The sequence below is a fragment of the Microcaecilia unicolor genome, chromosome 9, assembly GCF_901765095.1.
Source record: "Microcaecilia unicolor chromosome 9, aMicUni1.1, whole genome shotgun sequence".
Classification (NCBI taxonomy): domain Eukaryota; kingdom Metazoa; phylum Chordata; class Amphibia; order Gymnophiona; family Siphonopidae; genus Microcaecilia; species Microcaecilia unicolor.
Window position 1 is genome coordinate 211,947,289 of NC_044039.1, and position 23,638 is coordinate 211,970,926.

Here is a 23,638-nt window from a genome sequence, read left to right on the forward strand (position 1 = left end):
GCAGTGAAAATTTGAAGGGTTCGTGCTGCCTTTAACGCTGTATCCTTCTTCTGAATTGACATCACGTACTTCCAGGTTCGTCACAAACAGCACTGACTAACCACAGGATAGCAGCACGAGGCACAAACTCAACATCTATAGCCTTTCCTTCAAGTTTGTTCCCTCAGAGTCCTGCCCTCACGGAAAGAGGAAATGACTTCAGCAGACGGGACTCAGAGGGAACAAAGTCGAAGGGAAGGCTACAGACGGGCAACGAGGAGAATCTCTGGGTGGCTGGAGGGGGAGCGAGGAGAATCGCAGGGTGGCTGGAGGGGGGGGCAGGGGAGATAGGAGAATCACTGGGTGGCTGGAGGGGGGGGGGAAGGGGACAGAGGAGACACACTCGCACCCAGCTGTCTCACTCTCTCTCTGTCACACACACACTCGCACATTCATTCTCTCTCTCTCACACACAGTCACTCTCACACACACTCTCTCAAACATACACACTCCGAGAAAAACCTTGCTAGCGCCCGTTTCATTTCTATCAGAAACGGGCCTGTTTTACTAGTTAAAGCATAAAAAAATAAAAATAGGAAACAATTCCAAGGAGAGGTGGGAGGAGTTTGTGAGCATATAAGGTCTGCTGTCCTCTGAGAATACCTGCTACGCTTAAGTATCTTCGCTTTCTCCAAGGACAAGCAGACCTATTTATTCTCACAGTGGGGAATCCCTAGCATCCAGACTCACTGAAAACAACAACAACCGTAGGTCAATTGGGCCTCGCAATGGTGAGGACAGAAGACAGATCAACCACAAACTATATACAAACTGGGTGAGAGTGCAGTCTGGAACAAAATAAAATGGGCCTAGGAGGGTGGAGTTGGATTCTAGACCCCAAACAGATTCTGTAGTACTATCTGTCCAAACAGACTGTCATGTCGGGTATCCTGCTCAAGGCAGTAGTGAGATGTGAATGTATAGACTGAAGACCACATTGCAGCCTTGCAAATTTCTTCAATGGAAGCTGACCACAAGTGGACTACAGATGCAGCCATGGCTCTCACATTGTGAGCTTTGGCATGTCCCTTCCAGGGTCAGCCCAGCCTGGGCATAAGTGAAAGAAATGCAATCTGCTAGCCAATTAGCGACTGCGTTTCCCGATAGCAACCCCCATATTGTTGGGATCAAAAGAATCAAAATGTTGGTAGGACTCTCAGTGGGGCTTAGGCCGCTCCAAGTAAAAGGCCAATGCTCACTTACAGTCGATAGAGTGCAAGGCGCTCTCGCCAGGATGGGCATGAGGTCAGGGAAAGAATGTTGGCAAGACAATCAACTGGTTCAGATAGAACTCAGACACAACCTTAGGCAGAAACTTAGGGTATGTGCAGAGCACTACTGTGTTGTGATAAACTTAGTGTAAGGCACATCCACCACTAAGGCCTGAAGCTCACTGACGCTGCGAGCTAAACAGCCAACAAGAAAATAATCTTCCAGGTCAAGTACTTCAGATGACAGGAATCCAGTGGCATGACAGGAATCCAGTGGCTCGAAAGCTTTCAATAAGCTGGGTGAGAACAATGTTGAGGTTCAATGATAGAGGTAGAGGTTTGGCAGGGGGCTTTGACAAAAGCAAACCTCTCATGAAGCAAACAACTAGAGGCTGTCCAGAGATGGGCTCACCTTCTACACATTGATGATAAGCACTAATTGCACTTAGGTAAACTCTTACGGAGTTGGTCTTAAGACCAGAATCAGAAAGGTGTAGAAGGTGTTAAAGCAGGACATGAAATAGGATCTGAGGCTTTGCCCTCACACTAGATGACAAACCTCCTCCATTTAAAAGAGTAACACCTCTTGGTGGAATCTTTCCTTGGTCCCCTCCTCTTTTCTATCTACACTTCTTCCCTTGGTTCATTAATCTCATCCCATGGCTTTTCCTACCATCTTTATGCTGATGACTCCCAAATCTACCTTTCTACCCCTGGTATCTCACCTTGCATCCAAACCAAAGTTTCAGCGTGCTTGTCTGACATTGCTGCCTGGATGTCTCAACGCCACCTGAAATTAAATATGACCAAAACCGAGCTTCTCATTTTCCCCCCCAAACCCACCTCCCCGCTCCCCCCGTTTTCTATTTCTGTTGATGGCTCTCTCATTCTCCCTGTCTCCTCAGCTCGAAACCTTGGGGTCATCTTTGACTCTTCTCTCTCCTTCTCTGCTCATATCCAGCAGATTGCCAAGACCTGTCGTTTCTTTCTTTACAACATCCGTAAAATCCGCCCCTTTCTTTCCGAGCACTCTACCAAAACCCTCGTCCACACCCTTGTCACCTCTCGTTTAGACTACTGCAATCTGCTTCTTGCTGGCCTCCCACTTAGTCACCTCTCCCCTCTCCAGTCGGTTCAAAACTCTGCTGCCCGTCTCATCTTCCGCCAGGGTCGCTTTACTCATACTACCCCTCTCCTCAAGACCCTTCACTGGCTCCCTATCCGTTTTCGCATCCTGTTCAAACTTCTTCTACTAACCTATAAATGTATTCACTCTGCTGCTCCCCAGTATCTCTCCACACTCGTCCTTCCCTACACCCCTTCCCGTGCACTCCGCTCCATGGATAAATCCTTCTTATCTGTTCCCTTCTCCACTACTGCCAACTCCAGACTTCGCGCCTTCTGTCTCGCTGCACCCTACGCCTGGAATAAACTTCCTGAGCCCCTACGTCTTGCCCCATCCTTGGCCACCTTTAAATCTAGACTAAAAGCCCACCTCTTTAACATTGCTTTTGACTCGTAACCACTTGTAACCACTCGCCTCCACCTACCCTCCTCTCTTCCTTCCCATTCACATCAATTGATTTGATTTGCTTACTTTATTTATTTTTTGTCTATTAGATTGTAAGCTCTCTGAGCAGGGACTGTCTTTCTTCTATTTTTGTGCAGCACTGCGTATGCCTTGTAGCGCTATAGAAATGCTAAATAGTAGTAGTAGTAGTAGTAGAAAGCCAGCAAGACCCAGGAGACACTCTTACGAAGAGACAAGGAAGCAAATTCTAGGCTCTCAACATCCAGTCTGTGAGGGTCAGAGACTGGAGGTTGGGATGAAGAAGAGAGCCCTCGTTCTGTGTGATGAGGGTTGGAACACACTCCAATCTCCACAGTTCTTCGGAGGATAACTCCAGAAGAAGAGGGAACCAGATCTGTTGAGGACAGTAAGGATTGAACAGACTCATGGTCCTGAAGTCTTGCTCGAGTTTAAGCAAAGTCTTTCTCACAAGAAGCATGTAAGAATACACCTAGAGGGCCTGACCCCCAATGGAGAAAGGCATCTGACACTAAGCTGTCATGGGCCTGGAGCCTGGAACAGAACTGAGGGACTTTGTGACTGGACTGAGTGGTAGAGATCCACTGAGGGAGTGCCCCATGCTTGGAAGATCTCGCGGGCAACGCCCATGTTGAGAGACCACTCATGCGGTTGCATGACCCTGCTCAGTCTGTCAGCCAGGCTGTTGTTTTTGCCCACCAGATAAGTGGCGCAAAGGAGCATATCATGTTGGACAGCCCAACGCCACATCTGAACGGCCTCCTGACACAGAGTGCGTGATCCGGTGCCCCCCTGCTTGTTGGTGTTAATACATCGCAACCCAGTTGTCCGTTTGAATGAGTACAATTTTTTGAGACAACCGATCTCTGAAACCCTTTTAGTGCATTCCAGATTGCCCAGAGCTTGAGGAAATTGATCTGGAGATTCGTTTCCTGGGCAGACCAAGAACCATGAGTGTGAAGCCCATCTACATGAGCCCACCACCCTAGGCGAGATGCAACCGCGGTCGGCACTTTTTGAAGTTGAGGCATTTGGAATGGGAGTCCAAGAATCAGACTAGATCTAATTGTCCACAGCAAGAGGGAATGAGCAAACTCTGGGGACACTCGGATAACATCCTCCAGACTCCCCGTGGCTTGGTACCATTGAGAAGCCAGGGTCCACTGGGCAGACCTCATGTGAAGATTTGTCATGGGCAACACAAACAAACTGTGGACACCATGTGGCCAAACAACCTTAACATCTGTGGAGCCATGACTTGCTGAGAGGATCAAACCCAAGAAGCCAGTGCGACTAGAGTGTCCGCTCTTGGCCACAGAAGAAAATCTTGAACCTTCTGCGTACTGAGCCAGGCTCCAATGAATTCAATTGCTGGGCAGTGTAGAAATGGGACTTGGGGTAGTTTAAAATGAACCCTAGTAGCCTGAGTACCCGATTAGTCCTCTGACATGTTCTTCACCAGCCAATCGATGAGATAAGGGAACACATGAACTCCCAGTCTGCATAGCGATGCTGTGACTACAACTAGACATTTAGTAAATACCCTGGGAACTAATGTGAGGCAACACGCAGTACTGGAAGTGCTGTGTTCCCAGCCGAAACCAAAGATACTTCCTGTGAGCTAGAAGTATCGGGATGTACTGTAAGCATCCTTTAAGTCCAGAGAACATAGCCAATCATTTTCCTGAATCATGGCGAGAAGAGTGCCCAGGGAAATCATCCTGAACTTTCTTTTGACCAGGTTCCTTAGGTCTAGGATGGGACGCGTCCCCATTCCCCCCCCCCCCCCCCCCCCCGTCTTCTTTTGCACAAGGAAGTACCTGGAATAGAATCCCCACTCTTCCTCCCCTGGTGGAACAACTCGACCGCATGAGTCTTTAGAAGGGCTTCGAGTTCCTCTGCAAGAACCTGCTCGTGCTGACAGCTGAAGTAATGACCTCTCAGTGGGCAATTTGGTGGTCTTTGTCTCCAATTCAGGACGTAACCAAGGTGGACTATTTGAAGAACCCACCGGTCGGAGGTTACAAGGGGCCATCTTTTGTGAAAAAACTTCAGCGTCCCCCCGACCGGCAAGTCATTTGGGATGATCACTGGTACCGCGACTATGCTCTGCTGGAGCCAGTCAAATGCTAGCCCCTTGCTTCGAATGGGGAGCTAAAGGGGCCTTAGGCGCAGGCTGTTGATGGGAACGAGCACGCTGGGCGTGTGCCTGCTGAGGCAAGCGAGAAGAGGCAGCAGAACTATGTCTCTGTGAGTAATTGGCACCCTTTCTCGACTTGCCAAAATACCTTCTAGAGGAGGCAGATGCAGAAGGTGCCCAGCAGGAGAGAGAATGGATGGTATCAGTGTGTTTCTTGATTTGGTCAGCGATGATCTCAACCTTCTCTCCAAAAAGGTTATCCCCCCACCCTGGCATAGGGCATCCACCAACCTCTGCTGAGCCGTTGGTTTCAAGTCAGAGACACACAACCATGACAGTCTGTGCATCACTATACTTTGGGTAGAAATCCTGGACGCCACATCAAAAGTGTCATAGGCACCCCTGGCCAAGTACTAACAATACACCTTCTGCTGCTTGGTCAACTGGCGAAGTGTTCGGCCTGCTCCGGTGGGAGTCTGCCAAATCTAGCATCTTGCACACAGAACCACACAAGTAAATGCTCATGAAGAGCTGGTATGATTAAATACGGGACACGAGCATACAGACCTGGAACATCTTACGCCCAAGAGTCCAAGGTTTTAGCTTCCCTGCCTGGGGGCGCCGAAGCATAGTTTCTAGAACTCTTGGCCCTTTTGAGAAATGTCGGAACCAGGAGATCTGCTTCCCCTCTCTTGGATCCGATGCTTCTCGGTTGCCTAATCCCTCAGTGCCCCGGAGCTCCTGGCACTCTACGTTGAGGAGGATCGATGCTGATGCTTCTTGGCCTCCACTCGAAGTCGGTCATCAAGGCTCCTCAGGGTACCAACAAGGACGTCGAATCCTCATGTCGCCTCGGGGACGGGTCTGACACAGGTCCATCCTGAGGGCCCTGAACAGTATTCGGTGTCAAAGACAGGTGGAGACCCACTCAATGCATAACTACTCCCAGTGTCAACAGGTCTAGGAGCCATACATACCAATGCCCCCGATGCAACACCCGACGCCGATGCTGACGATTCAGACCAGGATCAAAAAAACTTCTCACACTGAACCTCTCTGGCCACTTGGGTCCTTTTCTTCATATGAAGACAAAAGATAGGTCAGGCCCTAGACACTGAAGACACCAAGAATGTGTGTCCGTACCAGAGATGGTCTGATTGCACCGGGAATAGAACTTAAAGCCACAGGGAACTTCCGTGGCCAAATCAAACAGTGACAAAAAAAGGGGCCATGCACCAGAGAAAAAAAAATGGAGGGAGAACCTGACCGGAGTCGAGGCCTAAAAGCGGCCCAATGTGGGAAAAAATAAGGAAACTTAAAAAGGGGCAAAATTCACTAAACACAATAAAGGGAGGGAAAAAGAGACCAGAACAAGGGAGAAAAAAAAAAAAACTTGCCAAAAAGCAGCCGAAAGGCACTCGAGAGCTCTACTGGACAAGACAAAAGCATGTCCTGTTCTCACCGCAGTAAAAGAAGAACTGTGAGAACTGCGCTCTCGCGACAGGCAGGAAGGCTCTCGCCCATGCGCAGTGGAGCGTGGCTCGTGCTCCACAAAGCTCTATTATGTTTGTTACAAGCACCAGACTGGGCAACACAGGTCACGTTAACCAGTTGTGAGAACAATGGCATGCTTGTCCTTGGAGAAATAAGAGATACACACAAGTAGGCTATAAATTGTTTTAAATAAATACACACACATATACTGAGCAGATAACTGCTACTAGTTTTGTTCCTCCAGTCACTGCCTTTGAATTTTCTCTTGCCATCTCCATGATACAGGATAAAGTACAAGCTCTATTTGTAGATTAACATTCTCAGCACATTCAGTAATTTCCTTGTGCTTTAACCACAATTTGTCCCTACTACTGTACAGAGACTCGGTGTCCTGTCCTCTTTCTTTCTCTACTTCACTCTCTAAGCTCAGACTTTATTATTTTTATTTTAACATTGGTACATTGCTTACCTATCCAAGTTCCTCACCCTGCAGATACTCCTGCTCCTTACCACCTTGGGAGCCCTGCTCCTTTCCTTCTCCTAGCTTCTCACCACTCATGAATGCCTTCTCACTATATCTCATCCCCCAAGTCCCTCTCCATAAACATACGAGCAATTCCAGACTTCAGTTCCCTTTATAAACTAGAGAAACTAGAAATCCATATGGTAAGGAGAGCTGGCATGGTTGTCATATACAGCTGCTACAGCTCTTCCACAGCAGCCAGAGCAACTCACAACTGGTGTTCAAGGCACTCAGGCTGGGAACAAATCAGAAACTAGAAGGAATAAGAGGAAGAAACTGAGGGGAAAAAAGGAGGCTTTGTGTGAATCATGTACTGTATGCTGTCCATGCCCATTAATTTCCATATAGAAGGGGTTATATGATAGCTAAGACAGAGGCAAGAGGACTATATATGCGCCTACAGAAGAGCTCCTGTATTCTGTTACAGCAAGGTACTGAGGCCTGTGCCCAGGTGCTGGTCTAGACCTGAGCAACAGGAAATGGTGACTTTTCCTGGTGTGTATCATACACACTGGTTGGAAAACACTGATTAGCCTAATATCCTCCCTCTAATGACATGGTATGTGTAGAGTTGTTCATCCTATCATAACCTTCCAGATTTAAGTATTGTACCCCCCCCCCCCCCAAACCCACCTCCCCGCTCCCCCCCGTTTTCTATTTCTGTTGATGGCTCTCTCATTCTCCCTGTCTCCTCAGCTCGAAACCTTGGGGTCATCTTTGACTCTTCTCTCTCCTTCTCTGCTCATATCCAGCACATTGCCAAGACCTGTCGTTTCTTTCTTTACAACATCCGTAAAATCCGCCCCTTTCTTTCCGAGCACTCTACCAAAATCCTCATCCACACCCTTGTCACCTCTCGTTTAGACTACTGCAATCTGCTTCTTGCTGGCCTCCCACTTAGTCACCTCTCCCCTCTCCAGTCGGTTCAAAACTCTGCTGCCCGTCTCATCTTCCGCCAGGGTCGCTTTACTCATACTACCCCTCTCCTCAAGACCCTTCACTGGCTCCCTATCCGTTTTCGCATCCTGTTCAAACTTCTTCTACTAACCTATAAATGTACTCACTCTGCTGCTCCCCAGTATCTCTCCACACTCGTCCTTCCCTACACCCCTTCCTGTGCACTCCGCTCCATGGATAAATCCTTCTTATCTGTTCCCTTCTCCACTACTGCCAACTCCAGACTTCGCGCCTTCTGTCTCGCTGCACCCTACGCCTGGAATAAACTTCCTGAGCCCCTACGTCTTGCCCCATCCTTGGCCACCTTTAAATCTAGACTGAAAGCCCACCTCTTTAACATTGCTTTTGACTCGTAACCACTTGCCTCCACCTACCCTCCTCTCTTCCTTCACGTTCACATTAATTGATTTGATTTGCTTACTTTATTTATTTTTTGTCTATTAGATTGTAAGCTCTTTGAGCAGGGACTGTCTTTCTTCTATGTTTGTGCAGCGCTGCGTACGCCTTGTAGCGCTATAGAAATGCTAAATAGTAGTAGTAGTAGTACCTGAGATATCATCCCTGACTATTCAATAGCCTGGGAATCATCTATCTGCCACAAATTTGCTGAATCTGTTTTTGAACTTCTATTTTCATTTATTTAAAAGACATGTACCACTTCCCTGAACCTTTGAATGGCCAATGCAGTTCACAGACTAAACACATATAATACATAAATTAAAAACATAAAATACCACAACAAAAAACACACAACAAAATGCAGTCAGACTTTTTATAACAGACCACAGCTATTTGCTTTTATAATATCTGCGACACACATTTTCACGTTAAAATATGTTGTGTGGAGAAGTATTTCCTGCTGCTTCATTTAAATCTTCCCTTCGGGAGAATTAACAACTGGATTTAACCACCAAAGAGTTGGAATCTGTGATTCATGAAGCTTCGGGGACTGCTTCTTTTGCTGTCCCTGTTTCTGCCACTGACACAGGACAACAACCCGAGGCCATGGTAAGTAAATCCATTTTGGCGACATCTTTGAATATTCGGACAGTGCAGTGGTAACTCTTGTATTGTCTTTGGTTAAACTGCATCCGTTACCTTGAATTCCATCTGGGAGGCTATTGCTAGACTGGGATATAAGATGGGACACAGGTGATGCCTTACAAGAATGCAAAGGGCATTTTTTTTTTTGTTACATTTGTACCCTGCGCTTTCCCACTCATGGCAGGCTCAATGTGGCTTACATGGGGCAATGGAGGGTTAAGTGACTTGCCCAGAGTCACAAGGAGCTGCCTGTGCCTGAAGTGGGAATCGAACTCAGTTCCTCAGTTCCCCAGAACCAAAGTTAACGTCTCATGAGATTTGGAGTCAGAATATGGAGAGGGATATTGGATATCTTAAGCAAAGCATACAAGGCATGCAGAAGCTTCATTGAAGACAGCAACAGCTGTGGTTAACAAAATTGAGAAGCTTGAAAATTAAGCCAGACGTTTCATTTTCACATTGTGAATTTCCCACATTCAGATACCATCTCATCATCTTAAATTATTCAACATCTTATGAAGACTCTTGGAGTGCCTACACAGGCATTCCCACCAACTACCAGGGTCTAAAGCAGTGTTTCCCAAGTCAGTCCCAGAGTGCCCCCTTGCCAGTCAGGTTTTCAAGATATCCACAATGAATATTCATGAATTTGATTTGCATACACTGCCTCTATTATATGCAAATCTCTTACAAGCATATTCATTGTGGATAACCTGAAAACCTGACTGGCAAGGGGGTACTCCAGGACAGACTTGGGAAACACTGGTCTAAAGCATCTGGTTTTAAAAAAAATCTATTGCAGTGAATAAAATCCTTTTAAACGTAAGACTTTCTTCAGATCTGAAAATTAATTTGGTCTAATACAGATTCTCTGGAATCCAAGAATGAACAGCTATAAAGTTCTGTTATACAACTGAAGATTTCTGAGGTGTTCTTGCATGCGCAATAAAACAGCAGTTGGCTTGGCACATCGGGTATATTCAGCAAAATAAGCATCTGGTATTTGCATCTGGTATTTGCTGTAAGTTAAGAAAATTAAGTTTCCTCCTGTGATCTTCTACATAGCTTACCAATGGAACAAGTAAAGCTGGGGGTGGACACTGAGCTTTCACAGTGTGTGAAATTCTGACACACTGTTAATTGTATCATTTCAGTGATGTTATTTTATTGTGGTTTAGCTTGAACATTTTTAAACGTGTAAAAATAGCTAGATAGTAAAGCTAAAATGTCAGTAACGTCAACACAGATTAAGATAATTAAATGTTGTTTAACAGTAATACATAAGTATGCGGACTAAAAAGTATGTAAAAATTCTAGTTAAAACTCAAAGTGGTTGCTGTGAAAATGGTAAAAAAAAAAACTCTAGAGGCAGGGGTATCCAACCTTGGTTCTCACCAGGTCGGGTTTTCAGGATTTCCCCAATGAATATCTATTTGCATACAATGGAGGCAGTGCATGCGAATAGACCTCAAGCATATATTCATTGGGGAAATCCTGAAAACCCGATTGGACTGCGGCCCTCAAGGTCCGAGGTTGGACAACCCTGCTCTATGGGGTTTTTTTTTTTTTTGTGCCTCACCCTGTATTATTATCCAATTGATATCATGTAGCACTGTCAATAATTATTTTTGGTTACAGTGCTGAGTTATCATACTATAAGTTCTGTCTAACCTTGATCCTTACAATACTACTACATCAGCTGTACTCATTATTTCTACACTAGTGCTGAAGTGCATTTTTTCTTTTGTAGACAGCGCATATCACTGAAACAATTCAGTACATGATCTCTCAGTCCTATGTTCCTTTTTAATCACAACCCTGTATTTCTGGGTACTGAGGAGCTTTAAGACAACTGTAAATAAAATACTTACATTTAATACTTGTCAGCATGCTCTTTGGCATAGAGGAGTCTACCGCAGCTGCAAAGAAAAAGAAAATGATAAATAAGTGGACTTTACCGGACATCTGTGATACTTAAAATCTCAAATTTGCAAACAAGGCTAAATTTCTTTACATATTTTAATGCAACGACCAAATCAGTTTGAATAATTTAACTTGATTGCAGGATAGGTGAAATTACATTATAGAATCAGAGGCATATTACAGTGGATTCTTCCTGAGCAGAAGTCATCTCTCCCACATCAGCAGGTAGCTGCAAATCTTAGTAACATACAGTTAATGTTTCTAAGCGCCTATTGTTACATGTTCTTGCCTTCATCATAATCTGCACCTACAGGAAGTTGGTACAGCTGAACACACTGTTCATTATGTACTCTATAAGATTATAAAATCATAGAAAATTCTTAGCTGTCAAAAGACTATTTGAGATTAATATTTTATCAAGGCTCTGGGCTCTGCTGGTGCAGCTCAGTCTTTTGATATAACCTCCATGTGCTGTAATATATCCATAATACCTTGCCATATTGTTCTCTTTTCCTTTGTGAAATCATTTACTTCTCAAAATCCATAATGCCCGCTATTACAGACATGATTTTAAAGTTTTCTTTATTTAGTACAGCACTTCCCAATCTGCCCTGGTGACCCCACAGTCAGCTGGATTTTCAGGACATCCATACTAAATATGCATTAGATTAACTTGTATATTATTACTCAGTCTCTCTAGTGTATGCAATTCAATGTCATACATATTACAAAGTTGACATTAACTCATTGAACATCCCACAGTTTCAAGTTGCTTGTTGCACTTATGGGGATATCCTGAAAATTTAACTGGCTGTGCGGTCATTGTGAGCCGTGAATGACCCTCCAGAGTCAGCCCAACCAATTAGTGATGGTGTGTTTTCAGATGTCGACCCCCATACTGAAACAAAAAGTTGGACGCTGTCTGTGGGGCCTAGTCCGTTCCATGTAGTAGGCCAAAGCTCACTTGCACTCCAAGGCGTGCAAGGTGCTCTCGCCAAGATGGGAATGAGGTCAGGGAAAGAATGTTAGTTTAGATGGAATTCCGACGCAACCTTTGTCAGGAACTTAGGGTGTGTGCAGAGGACAACTCTGTTGTGATGAAACTTAGTATAACGTGCATCCACTAACAGAGCCTGAAGTTCACTGACCCTATGAGCTGAAGTAACAGCCATCAAAAAAATGATCTTCCAAGATCAAGTACTTCAGATGGCAGGAATTCAGCGGCTTGAAATGAGCTTTCATCAGCTGGGTGAAAATGACTTTGAGCTCCATGACACTGGTGGAGGTTTGAAAAACAACAAAGAGAGTCCAAATCTCCCACAAAAACACACAAAGAACCAACAAGTCAAGCGGGTCCCAATAAATCATTTTGGCTTTTAATTATTTTGGCTTTTAACATCTGTGACTTCATCTGGTCCTTCTGGATATCTTCCGCTTGACTTGTTGTTTCTACTGGTGGAGGTTTGACAGGGGTTTTTGACAAAAGCAAACCTCTCATAAATCGAACAAGAGGCTGTCCAGAGATAGGCTTACCTTCTGCATGATAAGCACAAATTGAACTGAGGTGAACTCTTATGGAGTTGGTCTTAAGACCACACTAAGATAAGCGTAGAAGGTATTCAAGCAGGATCTGTAAAGGCAAGCAAGGGGATCCAGAGCCTTGTTCTCACAGCAGACAGCAAATCTCCTCCATTTGGGATCCTGCCAGGTACTTGTGACATGGATTGGCCACTGTTGAAAACAGGATGCAGGGCTTGATGGACCCTTGGTCTGTCCCAGTATGGCAATACTTATGTACTTGAAAGAATAACACTTCTTAGAGGACAGCAAGAACCGAAACACACCCTCTGAAAGACCCAAGGAAGCAAATTCTACACTTTCAACATCTAAGCTGTGAGAGCCAGAGATTGAAGGTTGGGATGTAGAAGAGATCCCTCGTTCCGAGGGTCGAAAAACACTCCAATTTCCACACTTCTTCAGAGGATAACTCCAGAAGTAGAGGGAACCAGATCTGTCAGTATAGTGCAATCAGAATCATGGTTCCACAGTCTTGCTTGAGTTTCAGCAAGTCTTCCCCACAAGTGGAATGGGAGGATATGCATACAGCAGGCCTGTTAATCAATGGAGAAGAAAGGCATCTGATGTTAGTCTGCCATGGGCCTGAAGTCTAGAACAGATCTGACTGACTTTGTGATTGATTTGAGTGTAAAAAGATCCACGCTCGGAAGATCTTGCGGACAACAGTTATGACGAGAGTCCACTCATGCGGTTCCATAACCCTGTTCAATCTGTCAGCCAGGCTGCTGATTTTGTCCACCCAATAAGTTGCTCACAGGTACATGCAGGTCCTTTGCATGGACTCCCAAGCACTGCCTCCGCTGTGCTCTTCAGCAGCCAATCATCGAGATAAGGGAACACATGGACTCCCAGTTTGCGTAGTGATGCTGCGACTACCGCTAGACATTTGGTAAATACCCTGGAACCTGACGAAAGGCCAAAAGGCAACACGCGGTACTGGTAATGATGTGTTCCCAGCTGAAACCATAGATACTTCTGGTGGGCTGGAAGTATCGGGATATGACTATATGCATCCTTTAAGTCCAGAGAGCTTAGGAAATTGTTTTCCTGAACCTTGGGGAGAGGAGTGCCCAGGGAAATCATCCTGAACTTTTCTTTGACCAGGAAGTTGTTCAGGGCCCTTAGGTCTAGGATGAGACGCATCCCCCCTGTCTTCTTTCGCATAAAGAAGTACCTGAAATAGAATCTGGGCCTTCAGAAGGGCTGAGAGTTCCTCTGCAAGTACCTGCTCGTGCTGAGAGCTGAAAGTAATGAGCTCTCGGTGGGCAATTTGGAAGTTTTAGATACCGATTTAAGGCGTATCCAAGCCAGGCTATTTGGAGAACTCTTCAGTCGGAGGTTAAAAGGGGCCATCTTTCATGGAAAAACTTCAGCCTCCCCCAACTGGCAAGTCGATTGGGACACTTTGACAGTGGCTATGCTCTGCTAGAGTCAGTCAAAAGCTCGTCCCTTGCTTTGACTGGGAAGCAGCAAGGGCCTTAGGCACACGCTGTTGATGAGAACAAGCACGCTGGGGCTGAGCCTGAGCTGGCTGGCAAGAGGAGGCAACGTACCTACGTCTCTGGGGGTAGTAGGCATCCCTCCTCGACTTGCCTAGGTGAGGAGGCAGTTGCAGAAGGCGTCCAGCGGTAGACAGAAGATATGGTATCAGTGTGCTTCTTGATTTGGTCAGCAACCTCCAAAAGGGTTATCCCCCCGGAATGGGGCATCTGCCAACCTCTGCTGAACAGAACGTTCCAAGTCAGAAACATGCAGCCATGAGAGTCTGAACATTGCTATATTTTGGGAAGAGATACTAGATGACATGTCAAAAGTGTCGTAGGCGTCCCTGGCCAAGAACTTATGACATGCCTTCTGCTGCTTGGCCAGCTGGCGCACCGATTTGGCCTGCTCTGGTGGGAGAGAGTCAGCAAAGCCTAGCAACTTGCACACAGAGTCCTGTAAGTACACGCTCGTAAACAGCTGGTAAGATTGTATACAGGACATGAGCATTGAGGCCTGGAACATCTTCCTCCCAAAAGAGTCCAGGGTTCTAGCTTCTCTGCCTGGGAGTGCTGAGGCATAGTCTCTAGAACTCCTGGCTCTTTTGAAGGCAGATTCCAAAACCATGGAATGATGAGGCAACTGGGACCTATCAAATCTAGGTTTGCCGTGGATCCGGTACATCGTGTGGATCTTCTTGGGCAGGACAGGGACTAACTTAGGCAATTCCCAATACCGAACGAGGACTTCCTGGAGTACCCCGTGGAGAGTGACAGTCACAACCTCCCTAGGAGGAGACTCGTAGTCCAGGACCTCAGGCATCTTGGCCTCCACCTCCAAATGAAACGGAATGGCGTCAGCCATTTCCTTCACAAAAGAGGGAAATGAAAGGCTCTCTGGAGATTTTCTCCTTTCAAGCGGAAGGGAGGGTTCAGACAGGATGCCATAGGACTCATCCCCCGAAATGTACATGGATACTCCTCCGACTCCCATGAGCATTCCTCATTGGTGTCAGACAGCAACTCCTCATGGGAGGACTGAGACCAAGCCTGCCTTGACGTAAAAGAGCAATGCCTTCGAGTGTGCCTTCCCTATGAAGAAAGACTAAGGAGGCTAGGGTTTTTCAGCTTGGAGAAGAGACGGCTGAGGGGAGACATGATAGAAGTATATAAAAATAATGAATGGAGTGGAACAGGTGGATGTGAAGCGTCTGTTCACGCTTTCTAAAAATACTAGGACTAGGGGGCATGCGATGAAACTACAGTGTAGTAAATTTAAAACAAATAGGAGAAAAGTTTTCTTCACCCAACGCATAATTAAACTCTGGAATTCGTTGCCAGAGAACGTAGTGAAGGCAGTTAGCTTGGCAGAGTTTAAAAAGGGGTTGGACGGTTTCCTAAAGGACAAGTCCATAGACCGCTACTAAATGGACTTTGGAAAAATCCACAATTTCAGGAATAACTTGTATAAAATGTTTGTACGTTTGGGTAGCTTGCCAGGTGCCCTTGACCTGGATTGGCTGCTGTCGGGGACAGGATACTGGGCTCGATCTGCAGGAACTGTATGGTGGATCTGGCCAAAGTTAGAAGTTAGCAACCCTACCTGCCCTGCTAGGGCCTTCCTGACCATTCGACATATCAACACGAGTAGCTATCTGGTCCTCATACCGCCTGATTGGTTAGACTTTACGACATCACAAAACCTATCTAGCTATCTATATACAGTGCACTACATTTAAGTGTACGTCGGATAAGCACATGCTCTGTTTAACTGCATGCCGTACTTTGGTCCCATTTTTGGCACCATCAATTTCTATGGGGACAAACTTCGGTTTAGTGCACCACTGATAAGTGCAAGATTAGCTTATATGCATGGTTCAAGACCGCTCCTCTGCAGGAAAGACTCTGCATAAGCGTGCGCACGAAATATGGAAGCCGACTGGCGCGTGACAACCAACGAGATTTCAAATTTACCACCCCTTTAACTGCCATAGGCAGAATAAGCGAAAGAATGTTGTTAGAGCGTACACTGGGGGGGTCGTCGTCGCTGCGGAACTGTAAGACTTTAACACTGGCTGAACGAATAGAAGTTCTTAAAAAATTAGAAAACAAACAAAGTCAAGCATCTATTGCTAAAGAATATGGTGTCAATCCCAGTCAATTTTCATGTGTCTTGAAGCAAAAAGACCAGATTCTGGAAGACTGGCAAAACAATACAAATCCACAACGGAAACGAAAATGGGCAGGAAAAGCTGAGGAGGTAGAAGATGCTCTTCTTCGGTGGTTTTCTCGAGTAAGGAGCAGACAGTTTCCTGTTAGTGGTCCACTGCTTAAGGAGAAAGCTACCCAGCTAGCTGAAAGTCTTGGACTAACTGTATTCAAAGCCACTGTTGGATGGTTGGAAAGATGGAAGGAGAGAAACAACATAAAATTCAAGAAACAGCAAGGTGAAAAACAAGACGCTGATGACTTTGGTGCTGAAAATTGGGTTGTTGCAGTTCTTCCTACCATCTTGAACAAGTTTGTACCTCGTGACATTATCAATGCTGACGAAACCGGTCTCTACTGGCGAGCGATTCCTGATGAAACACTTGCATTCAACAAGTCAAAACTACAGCAAGTAAAATGTCAAAGGAATGACTGACGATCCTCCTTTGCTGCAATATGGATAGGAGTGAGAAGCTGGAACCACTCATCATTGGAAAGAGCAACAGCTATGTTGCTTCAAGAAAGTTAAGCGACTTCCTGTGTCATACGAGGCTAACGCAAATTCATGGATGACTGGGGAAATTTGGAAGCAGCAGCTAAAGAAGTTAGACACTAGAGTGCGGGCACAAAAGCGTCAGATTTTGTTGCTTTGTGATAATTGTGCTGCACATAGTGATGAAGTCAGGCTGTCTAACATCAAGGTAGTCTTCCTGCCACCAAACACTACCTCCCTGATCCAGCCTATGGATCAGGGCATAATAGCCAATTTCAAACAACATTATCGGGCTCTTGTGCTACGTCGTCTGATGAGCGTTATGGATGACCAGACTGCCGACAAACGTGCTCTTGAACTGGCTCATAATCTATCACTGTTGGATTCCCTACATATGCAGAAAGAAGCCTGGAATCATGTTACACAGGCAACAGTGAACTGCTACAAGCGGGCAAGCTTTAAGGATGTGGAGAGGGACAAAACAGATGCAGCTGTTGCAAATGCGTCAGATGAACAGGTTATTGACATCCCAGCCGATGTTATTGAAGAGGAGTTTCATCGCTACGTAGCTGTTGATTACGATCTACAAACAGCTGAAGACAGCACTGATGTCGAGATATGCGCCTACACGCAGGCAACAATGGCTGATGATGGAACAGATGAAGAAATGAGCAGCGAGGCACATGCTGAAGAAATTCAACAACCTCCTCCTGTCATTTTTGCAAGAGCGCTGGAGAGTCTCAACACCGTGCGGGCCTATCTGGAGGCCATTGGATGTCAGTGCTATGACAGTTTTTACCATCTGGCAGACGTAGTCTATGGAACTCACAGACCCAACAGTGTACAGAGGACTATAACTGATTACTTCAAGTAAGCCTAATGTCATTTAACAGAGACTGTATACTGTATGTATAATAAACAGTACTGTACATATGTTTATCAGATGTCAAGCTTCTTAGGGTCACAATGGTTAAGTGCACGCTCCGGTTAACTGCATGCATTTCTTTGGTCCCAGACCCTTGCACTTAAGCGAATTGCACTGTATATATCTTTTCATGTCCTAGACAACAGAATACATATCCAGTACTATTTTAGGATGATTTCATATTGCTGTTGCAAAGACAATCACAGCTGTGCATAAGGTATCTTAAAATGGCTTAGACTCAGATTTCCAAAATTAATATGCAAACTATAGCTATGCTTATTAAAATTTGGTCCTACCTACAGTCTTTATTCCAATACTAGTAAAAAAGGCCCGTTTCGTAAACAAATGAAACGGGCGCTAGCAAGGTTTTAGAGAGAGTGAGAGTGTGTATATGTATGTGTGTGTCTGTGTGAAAGAGAGTGTGTAAGGGTAGGGTGAAAATGAAGAGACAGCAGTGGAATTTTACATAGGACAGCTGAACCATTTGAGGCGTTTGTGTGTCTGTGTGAGAGAGTGTGTATATGTGTGTGGGTGCATGTGTGTGTGAGATAGAGACAGTGTTAAGTGTGTGTGTGTGTGTGTGTGTGTGCGTGTGTGTGAAAGTGAGTGTGAAAGAGTAGGGTCAAAATGAAGAGACAGCATTATAGCTGTACATAGCACAGCACAAACATTTGAGGCAGTTCTTGCCTTATCTCCCCTGCCGCCCCCTCCATACCCAACGATTCTTTCCTTGTCTTCCATCCCCTCTGTGTCCCGTGTGTGTGTGTGAGAGAGAGGTGCTAGCAGTCCCTGTGATAGTGGCAGGTCAGTTGCTCATTATAGCCAGTTAAGAGAGAGAGAGAGTGAGTGTGTATGTGCTGGTTTTTTTCCTTCCCTCCTATGCCCTCTGTGTTCGTTGTTTGTGTGGAGAGCAGAGATCTATATGGTGCATAGCTAAGCTAAGGACGTATTCTTGACTGCAGTGTTTGTTTTTCATGGGTTTTTGTTGTATGCTCCTTCTTAGCAGTCGGATTTTTGTTGAATAGCGATTTTGTGTTCTGGTAGGGCGTTTTGTCAGGGGGAAGCACATACCGTGATCTTAAGCATGGCGTTTTGTCAGGGGAAAGCACAAAATGAAATCGGCTTCCTGCGAGGTTCGTTGTCTCCTTGTTGTTCTGCAAGTGCCCGGTTTTGTTCTTCCTTCTGCTCCCTTGTTCCGTAGCATTGTTTCGTGATTGGTCCTTTTAGCATTGTTGTTGACGTTGCGTAGCAACTGTGTGCAGCTATTTTTCATTGGTCCGCGATGTGTCTCATGTCACGTACCGTCGCTTAGTAACGGGATTGCGATGTGATTGGTTGAGTGTCATTGTTCCGCCCTCAACGTCATGACGTTTGACGCGGGGGCGGGGCACTCATGGGCGAATTCTGGGTTTCACCACCATGCAATTAGAACGTTGAGACTTGTGGAGGCTTCAGAACGTTGGAGGTGCGTTTTATATAGAGAGATATCTTTTTAGCAAAAGAGCCCCTTATTTTTTCTGAAGTACTCTAATCGGTTAATAAAGGAATTAGTGAGCACTAATGCAGCAGCTTGACACTTAAACCTGCTAATTATAGTACTAAATGCATAATATAGAATGAAACAAGGAATAGACATGGATTGTACCTTGCAGTTAACACATGGTAACCGTAGACCATTTGATGTCATCTCAGTAGGTGGCGAAGCACATCTGCATTATCTGCAGTGCAGATAATGCATTCAAAATGTTTTTTTGCTGCATTAATTACATGGGCAGAAATACTAGGGATGCCCCATCAGACTTTAAAGTTGACATGTGGTCACTATAAAATGTTACTATACTTATTAAAAGGACCCCTAAATCTGTACATGAATTATAAAAAGATTGTATAGTCTTGAAAAATATTCTTCTGAGGTAACACTTAATGATGAACTGGTTAGTCTTCAAAACACATACAAAATATGATTTATCAAACCTAATTTTTAATTAGCCGACAAGCACACATTTATATTTGTAATAACCAAGTCCAATTATTTCTGAAAGCATCTTCTTCGAAGGACAGTGGGGCCAATGCAGAATGCCACACAGTAGAACTGCATTCCCATGGCTGAGTGCATGGCTTATACAATAGGCAATGACTGAGCAAATTATTGCCAGGTTAAAAAAAAAACAAAAACAAAAACTGCAGCAGTAACTGTAGCTAATTACAAAATGTCCCTCTCACAGTAAGAATGGGAGTGGTGACTGATTCATGCACCCATAGAAAAAGGTGACATTTACAAATAAAATGTTGCTGAGCTGGCATCCTCCCAGCCCCCAATCGCTTTCTTCATTGGCCCAACTATCCCTGGTGTCTAGCACTCCTCCCTGCTCTTGAAATAAACAAAACCTCTGGTGTAGAGCAGCACCTTCTCCTTCTTTCTGACCTGTCTTCCCCTGCCCTGTCAGGGAAAAAATTCCCTACTGTCTAGTGGCACCCCCCCCCCCCCAACTCCACAGTCCTCCCACCTCCCAGAAACACAAGGGATTTTTTTTTTAAGGGGCACGAAGATTAAGTTGGGTCAGGGAGAGGGTGCCACTAGACAGAGGGACAAAGCTGATGCAGAAAGCTATCAGGGGCATGGGTCATTACTACTACTACTATTATTATTAAACATTTCTATAGCGCTACTAGACTTACGCAGCGCTGTACAAATGAACATGAAAAGACAGTCCCTGCTCAACAGAGCTTACAATCTAAATTGGACAGATGAACAGACAGCTAGGGGTGGGGAAATTGCAGTGGTAGGGGTGATAAGTGAGGGTGTTGAGTAAGAGAGTCATGGTTAGGAGTCGAAAGCAGTAGCAAAGAGGTGGGCTTTAAGCCTAGACTTGAAGACAGCCAGAGACTGAGCCTGACGTACTGGCTCAGGGAGTCTATTCCAGGCATAGGGAGCAGCGAGATAGAAGGAAAGGAGCCGAGAGTTAGCAGTGGGGGAGAAGGGGGACGACAGTAGACATTTACCCAGCGAACGGAGTTCGCAGGGAGGAGTGTCATCCCCTCAACTAACTGTTCTGTGCCCTCTCAGACCTGGTAGTATATTTCTCACAGTACCTCTGCCCAGTAGACATCAATGCACAGCTAATAAACTTATCTGCTTTGCTGCAAAATAGATAGCCTCTTTATAGTACATTTTAATATGTTGTGCGCTGATGTCTACTACACGAATTAACTTCTTGATTGTTAAACATGTGCTTCTGCCTGCAATAATCTTCTGAATTGGCCTCAACGATGGTGAGCTTTGCATTCAACATCATCATAAGGGGCATGTCAACTGCTGATTAAACAAGCATGGATATTTTTACCTTTAGCCGAAAGTATTTTATTGTAGTGAGAAAGCATGTGATCTTGGATTCGAAACTGATCACTCAGTCTGCCGGAAGAGCCAGTGCAAAAAGCTATAACATCAAAACACATTTGATAGTTACAAACTTTAATGTGGTACATCAAAAAAAAAAAAAATGAGACCAGTTAAAGAAGCTAGTTACAAAGTGGTTAAAAGTTCATTCAACAAACATTATTCCTTGTATTTTATACCCCTGTAAATATGCAACTTTTTGTATTTGTTTCAGTGTTTTTAATACTGGATTATTATTGTATCAAGTCCTGACTGCTTTTATTGACCATGTAATATTATACATATATATATATAAAGAGAGAGGGAGAGAGAGAGAGATCTTGTGGATAGAAATTACATGTGTGAAGAGTACACCTATAGGGCTATACTACCATCCGCCAGGACAGAATGAACAGACAGATGGACAAATGTTTGTAATTAGGAAAGCTGGCAAACTATATATATATATATATATATATATATATATATATATATATATATATATATATATATATATTATTATTATTATTATTGTTATAATGTTGCCCAGTTTGCCAGCTTTCCTATTTCCATGTGTGAAGAGTATACCTATAGGGCTATACTACCATCAGCCAGGACAGAATGGACAGATGAACAAATGTTTGTAATTAGGAAAGCTGGCAAACTGGGCAACATTATAATAATGGGCAATTTCAATTACCCCAACATTGACTAGATAAATGCTACATCAGGGAGCGCTAGGTCCATCCAGTCTGCCCAAGGAGATAAATTCATATGTGCTACTTTTTTATTTGTACTGTCCTCTTCAATGCACAGACCGTATAAGTCAGGCCAGCCCTATCCCCGCCTCCCAACCACCAACCCTGGCACAGACCCTATAAGTCTGCCCAGCACTATCCCCGCTAAAGAAGGCTAAAAGAAGAAAAACTCGCCATGGACACAAAAATTCATACCACCACCTTTTTTGAGGTACATCAGAAGCAGAAAGCCTCTGAGGGGATCTGTGGAACCGTTAGATCATGAAGGAGCAAAAAAGGCACTTAGGGAGGACAAGGCCACAGCGGAGAAATTGAATGAATTATTTGCTTCAGTTTTTATGGAAGAAGATCACAAAACACAGTCACCCCCCTGGAGTTACCCTGCAGTCACTTAGAAGGTCCTTTAAGGCCACCCTGCCTTCCACAGGCAAGGTCGTCTTCTTGGTGATCGCTGTCACCAAAGAATCCACCTTAGGAAAGCCCAACTTCTCCCTTTCCTCCGGAACCAAAGGGTAGAGATGGGCCATGGCTCTCCCCACTCGCAGACTCGCCTTGGGGGTATTCCACTCTGCAGGGATTAAATCCTGAATATCTGGATGCATCGGGAACGCCTTAGAGGGACCCCTAAGCCCCCACATGGGCCCAGACTGCTGGGAACCTGAAGAATCCCCCCCCCCCCAAGGTTCAGATATGGAGAGAGCCGATAAGGACTCCGGAATCAACACACCCAAAAAAGCCGGAGCACCTGAGGGTCATCCCCGTCTCCCGAGGGGAGCTCCCCCTCCTATAAAGGCTCCAGGACCGAAGAGCCCCCCCCCCCCCCCCGATGAAGCGGACTCTGCGTCTGACCCCGGAGAAACGGGTTAACAACCCTCCAAAGAGTCATCCAACAGGATAGGCCGAAGTCTCTTGGGACGAGGCGGGGCTGAGTCTGACTCCACACCCCCCGGGACCCCCGGAGTAGGCAGATCAGCGCCCCCCTGCTTCAATAAAAATGCCTGGTACATTAAGACAAATTCAGGGGAAGGCATACCCTGATCAGGTAAGTCCCCTGTGTGACTGCCCCTTTCTCAGCGACCGGCAGAGCACGTTCCCTGACTGCGGAGGACAAAATGGCTGAAGTTCCCGCCTCCACCAGAAAGGAGTCACCAAGAGATCCCCCGGGGACCCAGAACGCTGATCCAGGCCCATTATCCCCAAAGAAAGGCCACCAGGATCTCCTCCTCCTCTCAGGGACACCGGTCTGTACACCATGCAGCGGCCCGAGGAGCGTCTACCCCCACAGGAGGAGCAGCGCTTCACCACCTCAGCGGGGACCGACATGCCGTCGTACCAAAAAAACACCCGATCAGAGGCCTGACTCGCAAGAGCGCACTGGAAGCACGCTAATTTGCTCCCTGTTCTTTTTTTTTTTTTTTTTACTTTTGGTGCTAGTATTTAATAGAAAAACAAAGGTGCGCCGCAGGAACCGCGCGACCGTTACCACAGCCCACTAACAGATCCCCAACTCACCACCTGGATCCTGAAATAGGGTGTGCACCCCCCGAACTCTCCAACCTCTTCACCTCCCCAGTCAGAACCGACACTGCCAGACTGGAGCCGTTCTGATATGGCCAGAAGACGCGTGGCTCTCTCTCTTTTTTTTTTTTTTTTTGGTTGGTTGCTGCACAGACACTGCCACAAGAGAGGCTCAGAAGGGAAATAAAGGGAAGAAAGCCTCTAGGTGGGAGCAAGACAGGGACCCAGCACCACCAGGTATGTCTAAATTTCCTCAGGTGTAAACTCAACTGGGAACCAGTCACAACTGGACCAGGAGAAACAAAGTATGTCTATCCACCTGCTGGAGATAGAAGATACTGAGGAACTCGGCGGCTAGCACGTGGCTAGGTAGTAGAGCTCAGTTCTGGATTTTCTATCTCTACCTGCTGGTCAATGGACA

General features: G+C 45.6%; 1 protein-coding gene across 1 annotated transcript in view; it reads right to left on the minus strand.

Annotated features, from left to right (window-relative positions):
• SPATA7 (spermatogenesis associated 7) overlaps window positions 1–23,638 on the minus strand; it is a 116,367-nt gene that overhangs the window by 79,121 nt on the left and 13,608 nt on the right. The window contains exons 3-4 of the mRNA XM_030214263.1: window positions 20,910–21,002; window positions 10,829–10,876 (exon numbers count right to left, since the gene is read on the minus strand). Of these exons, the coding sequence (XP_030070123.1) occupies window positions 10,829–10,876; window positions 20,910–21,002 (141 nt within the window). The remainder of the gene's footprint in view (window positions 1–10,828; window positions 10,877–20,909; window positions 21,003–23,638) is intronic.